The sequence below is a fragment of the Lathyrus oleraceus genome, chromosome 4 (genome assembly GCF_024323335.1).
Source record: "Lathyrus oleraceus cultivar Zhongwan6 chromosome 4, CAAS_Psat_ZW6_1.0, whole genome shotgun sequence".
Classification (NCBI taxonomy): domain Eukaryota; kingdom Viridiplantae; phylum Streptophyta; class Magnoliopsida; order Fabales; family Fabaceae; genus Lathyrus; species Lathyrus oleraceus.
In genome coordinates, this window is record NC_066582.1 from 391,246,142 (window position 1) to 391,254,439 (window position 8,298).

An 8,298-nucleotide genomic window follows, 5' to 3' on the forward strand; every position below is an offset into this window, starting at 1 on the left:
CTATGCTCTATTCCACTCCATTCTACTCTACTTCGTTCCATTCTGCTCTGTTCATTTCATAACATCCAAACATAGCCTAAGGATATGTTTGGATTTGTGTGGTATGAGATGGAATGGAACGAATTGGAGTGGTAAATAATGAGATTCCATTATTTGGATTTTCAACCAATGTATAGAATGGAATGGACCATGGTGGAATCTATTACATCCCATTCCATCCAATCCTCCATTTGTTGTTCCATCTAATTTGGGATGTATGCAATGGAATAAAGTATTTTTATAAAATACCCAAACAGTGGAGTTGGGATCTATATTTCATTCCGCTCCACTCTATTCCACTATGTTATGTTCCATTCCACTCTACTCCGTTATGTTCCATCAATCCAAACACAACCAAGATTTTGGTGTGAGAGAGAAGGAAGGGACGAAGGTTTTGATAGAGACAAAATGTGTTTTTATTTTTCTTTTTTCATTTTTTAAATTTCTATTAAATAGTGTGAAACAAAATATTTGGTGGGTTTCGTGAAAAACTTCGAGGTTTAAAATGGTTTACCATCGGCTCAGGCCGTCTCTAAAGTTTTAATAAATAAATATAAAAATTAAAAAACTCTAAGAGTCTGCTATTTGTGACGCTAAAAGATTTTATTTTTTATTTTTATTAACGACTTTTTTTTAAGTCCGTCTTAATGGATGCTATGATTAAAGTCATTGTAAAAATAAATTAAATGAATAAATTCGACAGAGTAAGCCTATGTGACGTTTTGAAGTGTATAGCGATATTGTAAAATAAAATCCTAGGTATAGCGATATTCCTTATAAAGAAAAATTATATTTACTTTTTGAAGTGTATATTATTAAGAATAATAAGTCAATTGTGAGTTAAGTCAAGTGTGAGTTGGAGTCCCACATTGGTTATAAATATGGATACTTAAGCATTTATAAGTGGGAGAACCCACATACACCTATCACCTTAAAGTTTTAGGTGAATATGTGATGTCTCTCTCACTTGTGTGTTGCTCTTAGCCCAAAGTTGATGCTCCTCCTCATGATCCAACAAATGATATCATGAGCATTTGGTTCGAATAAAGGAACCGACTTACTTGTATCGAAATGCCCAGGAAAAGGTGTCCCATTGGAATCGAAATGCACAGGAAGAGGTGTATTGAAATGCAGGATCGACCCAATCATATCGGAGGCCCCGTTCTAATTTCAAAAATGGGCTCAAATTTTTTTAAAAATACAATTATAATAATTAAAAAAAAGTATATCAAAAATACAATTAAGTATTAATTAAAAATAAATTTAATTATAATTATTTTGAGTTTTGATCAATCTTAATTTTTGTATGCATTGAGTTTTTATCATAACATTTTTTCAATTATTGAGTTTTTTTAATAACATTTTATTTATTTTTATTAATATTTATTAAAAAAATTGAAATTTTCAAAATTTGGGACCTTCTAAAATATGAGACCCTGTGCTGCAACACATGTTTCACTTGCACAGGATCGGGCCTGTCGAAATGCTCAATAAGAGGTGTCAGTGATGGTTCAAGTGTATGTAAAAAAAGAGTTTCCACTTGAGGGGAAGCATTGTGACTCATACTTGGTTATAAATGTCGAGACTTCAACATTTATAAGTGAGAGAACCCACACACATATCGCCTTAATATTTTAGGAGAATATGTGGTATATCTCTCACTTGTGTGTTGCTCTTAGCTCAATGTTTATGTTCCTCCTCATGACCCAATATATATTACTCGTACTACTATTAACGTAAATGTTTTGATCAAGTCTATAGATAAAATGAAATTATTAATAATTCTATAATTTTTAATTTTAATAATAGAATTAATAGAAACTTTCATATATATTCTCTTTATGAGTTAATTTACTTTTCACTTTTTTATCATGCACAACATTTAAATTCAAACCGTTCAACTTTTAATCATGATCAACTTCATTATCACAAATAGGGTAAATAGGGCTTTTCTTCATTTTGAAAAAAAAGGTGGATTCAAATAAATTTGAGTTTTATTGTGCAATTTTTTTTGTTTTTTTCCTCCGGCTTTGGAAACACGCAACTCTTTAATATCAGTTGTCCGTTTTTTTTATAGTCTTCCTGTATTTCGGTTCATTTATCTATTTTATTATATTTTTATTTCTATATATTATAGATTTTGTATTCTCTCTATATTACATTGATTTGATTTCTCCGTCTTTGTTTCGCACCATTGAATGAGAAAGAAGAGGGATGGGTTATACAAATAGAGATGATGCGTCTGGTTTAACCTCTGGTAATCGTCTTAAATTCTTTTTAATTTTTTTAATTTTGAAAATCTATATCTTGTGTTTGTCTTTTTTATCACCATAATTTTTCATCTTTTAATATATTTTTTTATTTTGTGTTTATAGCTATGAAAACTGATTTGTGTGCTCAACTTTGGCATGCATGTTCTGGATCTGTATACATCCCCAATGTTGGGGACAAGGTTTTCTACTTCCCTCAAGGACACTTAGAACAGGTTTTGTATTCTTTCCCCCTTTTTTTCTCTGATTTTTTCTAGTAAAGTATGGATTTATTTTATGTTTATCATAACGCAAATATGTTAATTCTTGTATGGCTTTCATATCATTATTATAAGTTAATAGCTTGAAATACATAAGCTTTTTTATCTAATAATTTTATTGTCTAAACAAAATCTCTTAAGGATGAATAAGTAGAATGTCACGAATTCAAATCCTCACTTTTACAGTTTGATATTCATACACCAACCGAGTTGAATTAACATGATAAAATTTAATTAAAAAAAATTAAATTGTAAGTTAAGATAATGTTTTTGTCAAACTTTTGTCAATTTTTAGATGACAAAAGTTTTCAATGTATTGATTTTTTAATATTCAATATTTTATTTTTATTATAATACTCTTTTTATTTAGGTATAATTATAATTTTGGTCACCCTATTTTGCATAATTCTCAAAATCATTCCCCTTATTTCAAAATCAAATGATTTTAGTGCTCATTTCATATTTTTACCCTTAAATTTGACGATTTTCAATTTTAAAATGATGTGTCATTTGTTAAACTTGACAAATCATCACGTAGGAATCTTTTGTAAAATTTTATAAATAAAAATTATAATTTAAAAAAATGACACGTCATCGCTTTGTAGCTCAAAATAATGAGAAAGATACCAATATTATTTGAATTTAAAATAAAAAGACTATTTTTATGAATCATATAAAATAGAGGTGTCAAAACTGTAATTTAGTCTTTTATTTATTCTCTAAAAAACTATTGCAATATATTATTATAATGATACTCGCCTCTCCTTTTTTTTAATAAAAAAAGACTCATTTATTTTAGGGAAAAGTGTATTTTCTAAAAAAAATTTATAGTATACCAATTGAATGCATCAACATATATATATATATATATATATATATATATATATATATATATATATATATATATATATATATATATATATATATATATATATATATATATATATATATATATATATATATATATATATATATATATATATATATATATATATATATATAATTAAAGAACTATGATATTTAAGACATTTTCAAATGAATTTTCTTTTTTATTTGTTTTTGTTTGAATACTTATTTTACGTTATTTAAGAATCAAGGATAAAATAGATATATACAACACTCACACTCTTTCATTTAACAAGACATTCTTTTAAATTTTAATCCATCTCAGTAAAACATCAAAAAATATATATGATATTTTATTTTATTTTATAACTTTTTCACAAGTAATTTTTATAAAATTGTACTTAGCATTTATTTTTTTGGTTAATGAATAATATTTATTTCTTTTTATATTTTTTATATAAATTATTATAATAATATTATAGTGTTCCATACTTGAATCATTTATTTTATTAAATAGATAAATGTGTTTTTTCATTAGACTTGGACAATGTACAAATTAAATACAATGAATAATATAATTTTTCTTTATCACGAATAATTATGAGTAATCAATTAAATTACAACCACTTAATATTTTTAAATTTTTTTTTTCTGATAAGTTAGTTCGCTTAATAGTTGCGTAGGACATTTGATTGCAATGCTGTGACTTCAAATCTCCGACTTTTCACTTTTATTATCTTTTAGGGATGAATTCTAGTCATTATCCTACTCAACCAAGAAAATTTTATTTTTTCTATAGTTATTTTTTTATGACTCAGTATCCACTATTATTTACACTTGGCTACTATATTTATCAATAATGACATCATGCCACAAATAAAACCGCTAATTAATTAAGTTACTTCCTTAACCTTAAACTTCTACAATCATGAAATGTTTGGTAATTCATCGGAGGAAATACATTAGCAATATTCTAAAGATACTTAATAGGTTGAACTAAAATCCAACCAGTACTTATATGAAAGCAAAATCAAAATTAAACAATGATGAAAATGAAAAGATTGTTAATGACACTTTATGCAAGTAAATGGTGGAACGATTAAGGAATGCTTAAAATCACATACCCAATATATATTATGGTGTAAGGTGGTGATCTGATTTATGCGAGAACCTAAAAATTATATATATATATATATATATATATATATATATATATATATATATATATATATAAGCACTAAAGAGAATCATGAGATATCTTAAAGTCCCAATAGTGCATGGCCTCTTGCAATCATTAGTGAATATATAATGTGAAGTGTAATATAAACAACTTAATTATGACTTCTTTATTGGTTAGATTTGTTGTCCTAATTAGTAATTACAAGTAACTAATTAATTAAGTTGGCTAGATTTTCGGTCCTAATTAGTAATTATAAGCTCAATTGGTGGTGTATATATAATCATCTTGTGATCATTAGTGGATATATAATGTGAAATGCAATACCAACAACTTAATTATGATTTCTCTGTTTCTCTTTTATTCACGTGTTAATATAGTTCTAACAACTTTTAAAATTCAATTCAATATTTTGTTTTTTAGGGACAATACAATATTAACTATTGTTTTATCAATATCACTCTTAATTTTTTTTATTAAACATTTAGTCTTAAAACATGTTATAGTATCAATAAGTTATAAAAAAATAATGGTTATGGTTATTTGTCTCCTTTTTATGTTTATATATATAAAAAAAATACTTTTTTATAAGAAAAAAATTAAAAAATTAAACCTAAAAAATACCTATGTATGCATGTTTGATATAAAATGTTACCAATTATTATTTTTATAGTCTAATCTATTGTGCTTGAAAATTTGGAATAGGTGGCAATATTTCAACATCAACAAGATCATAACATGGAAAATCCTAACTATCATTTGTCCCCTAAAATTTTATGCATAGTTATGGGTGTTGAGTTAAAGGTATTGTCTTATTTCTACAGAACTATTCACTTGATTAACTAAAAATGATTAGTTCATATTCTGAAAAGTGTATAATTATTTTGTATTGTAGGCAAAAGTTGACACAGATGAAATTTTTGCTCTAGTTACATTATTCCCATTGCCAGAGGTTAGTTATTTCTAATATGAGATCAAATATATTTGTAGTTATCAAATATATATTTTCTTTTATATAATTCTGGTTATTCCTTTGGTTGATTGAAGCAACAAGAAATTATCTTAGAGGATAATCATGCAATTCGGAGTCCTAGTGAACTGTACTCTTTCAGTCAGATTCTCACTTCATCAGAAATAAGTACACTTGGTGGACTTTATATTTCAAAGGAACATGCTGAGAGATGTTTCCCCCCACTGGTTTGTTTCAGTGATATATTTGTATTTATCATTTCATTAAGAATTTGTTGTTTATTTGTCGTAAGAATTTGGTTTGTGTCATGTCTTTGTTATAGGATATGACCCTTGAACCACCAATGCATGATCTAGTGGCGAAGGACTTGCATGGAAATGAATGGAATTTTCGACATATTTATTGCAGTAAGTTCAATTTATTATATTTCAAAATTTATTATTTCCTTCATTGTTAATATAAATGAGTATGATTATCTTAGTTAGACTAAACATCATCATTATAATGGTAATTGGAATTGTTTTTATTGAAAGAATGAGTCTTTTTCTTATTTATGAGTTATTTAATTTTTAATATGAAATGCAGGTTATCAAAAAGAACACATTCTAACTAATGGTTGGAGAAAATTTGTAAACTCAAAAAATCTTGCTCCCGGAGATTCATGCATTTTTGTCAGGTTCTCTTTTTAATCCATTTTCCATGTTTACTTTCTTGATATTGCATTAGAAATAATTTGGATAATACTTATGTTATTGTAGTGGTGAGAATGGTGAATTTGGTATTGGGATTCGTCGAGATATGAAGCAACATATCAATGTATGTTGCACAATATCGTCTCAACAGTCTAGTCAAAACATGCAACTTTCCCCATCGGTCGCTGCTCATCATGCTGTTTCTACTGGAACTTTGTTCCATGTCCAGTACTACCCTTGGTGAGTAATTATAAACGATTTTGTCATTCAAAATGAAAATAATCAAATAATGATGTACATCTTTTGTAGGATTACTCCTTTTGAATTTATGGTTCCTCTGAAAACTTATGTTGAATCAATTGAAAAAGATTACTCAATTGGAACAAGGGTGCACATGTTGTCTCAAGGATGTGCACAAAGGTGATCATAATGTTTATTTATTTTATGAAAAGTTTGAAAATTCACTTTCTATGATACTCATACTATTTATTTTATTTTATTTTAAAATATACATATTTATGCATACAAAAAATCATGATAATTATTGTCTAGAAGAAACTATTTGTATTAACTAGTTTGCTTTTTGTTTGAGTATTTAGATATGGTACAATAGTTGGTAATGAAGATATTGATCCCATTAACTGGCCTGCTTCTGATTGGAGATCTCTTAAGGTAAAATCAAATATCTTACTATATCTTTTATAATTAGTCATTTTGAGTTTTAACTAATGCATTTTTTTTATTTTACTTATTTAAATAATTTTTCTTACACTTCCTCTTAGATTCAATGGGATTCTATTCCAAATACTTTTACACATCTGGAAAGGGTTTGTCCTTGGTGGATTGAGCCCTTGAAATATTCCAAGATTAAGGGAATGCACATTCTTCCTTTATCTAAAAAAATCGATGAATATGACTCATTATTGTTTGGATTAAGTGGCTTTGGACTCAAGGGTTAGCTCTTATTTGTTCATTTCAAATTTTATTTTATTTTATTTTTTCATTGTTTTTCTAATAATTATTGAACTAGTTTAATTCTCTTATTATCAGAAACATTTGGAAGTTCATCCAAACTTGAATATCACAAAGTGGACATGGACTTGCAAGGTCAAGATTACGGTATCAGAAAGCATAAAAAATCAAAAATTCTTAATTTTGCTTTCTTTATATTTCTTTGCTTCTTTATATTTGTAATTTTTTTCCTTCGTCCTCTTATGTGATTTTGTATTTTATAAGACAAATTAAACTCAAATATTATGTCAAAATTTTAGTTACTTTTCTAAAACAACAATTAAACTGAATAAAAAAGTTGAATGTATTGAGTGATAAATCTTATATTGTATTTCAAAGTATCATATAACTATTTAGCACCATGTTTTCTATGGTTTAAAAAACATTATGAAAATATAGTTCATTTTTAGAAATTATCATCCTAAACTAGTATGTGTTGAAACAACGAAAAGTAAGATAAATATGTGAGTGTGTAATATTTGAAAAACAAGTCATACAAACATAAATTAAAAATTACTATGTCAAGATTCAAGCCAAATATTTTCATGGGGGAAATGACAAGGTACATGTCTTAGATGTTTTAGATGTTTTGTTGGTTCTTTGTGGAATAACAGTTATAGTTAGCGATGTTTATAATTATGGTGTTGACTTCAAAATCAATAAAAAGTTTGCGATAATGCCATGTGTTTAGCATGAATGTGGTGTGTCTAATGGAGGCATAGTGCATCCTGCAGTTTGTGCAGATACACGATGGGTTTTTCCTCACAAAAATGGAGCGTGTCTAGTGGAGACGTAGTGTATTCTGTGATTTTTGTAGAAACCCAATGTGTTTGTCTGATGCCTATTAAAGGTGTTTTTTAGACCCCTTTTTTTAGTACAAGTGGCATTGAGGATTTTGAGAGAGAGAGAGAGAGGGGGAGTGTGTGTGTGTGTGTGTGAGAGAGAGAGAGAGAGAGAGTGTGTGTGTGTGTGTGAGAGAGAGAGAGGGGGGGGGGAGATATTTAGGATTCATTGTTTTAAGAATTTGAAAACC

At 27.2% G+C, this 8,298-nt stretch overlaps 1 protein-coding gene across 1 annotated transcript; it reads left to right on the forward strand.

The window, feature by feature from the left end:
* The first annotated feature begins 2,149 nt into the window (after positions 1-2,149).
* LOC127135580 (auxin response factor 4) lies at positions 2,150-7,543 on the forward strand. The gene is made up of 12 exons (XM_051062243.1): positions 2,150-2,296; positions 2,415-2,524; positions 5,298-5,396; positions 5,488-5,544; positions 5,640-5,789; positions 5,885-5,969; positions 6,148-6,238; positions 6,321-6,494; positions 6,564-6,674; positions 6,854-6,926; positions 7,037-7,208; positions 7,305-7,543. The coding sequence occupies exons 1-12, from the start codon at positions 2,254-2,256 to the stop codon at positions 7,472-7,474; spliced, it is 1,335 nt and encodes a 444-aa protein (XP_050918200.1). The 5' UTR covers positions 2,150-2,253; the 3' UTR covers positions 7,475-7,543.
* Positions 7,544-8,298: the final 755 nt, after the last annotated feature.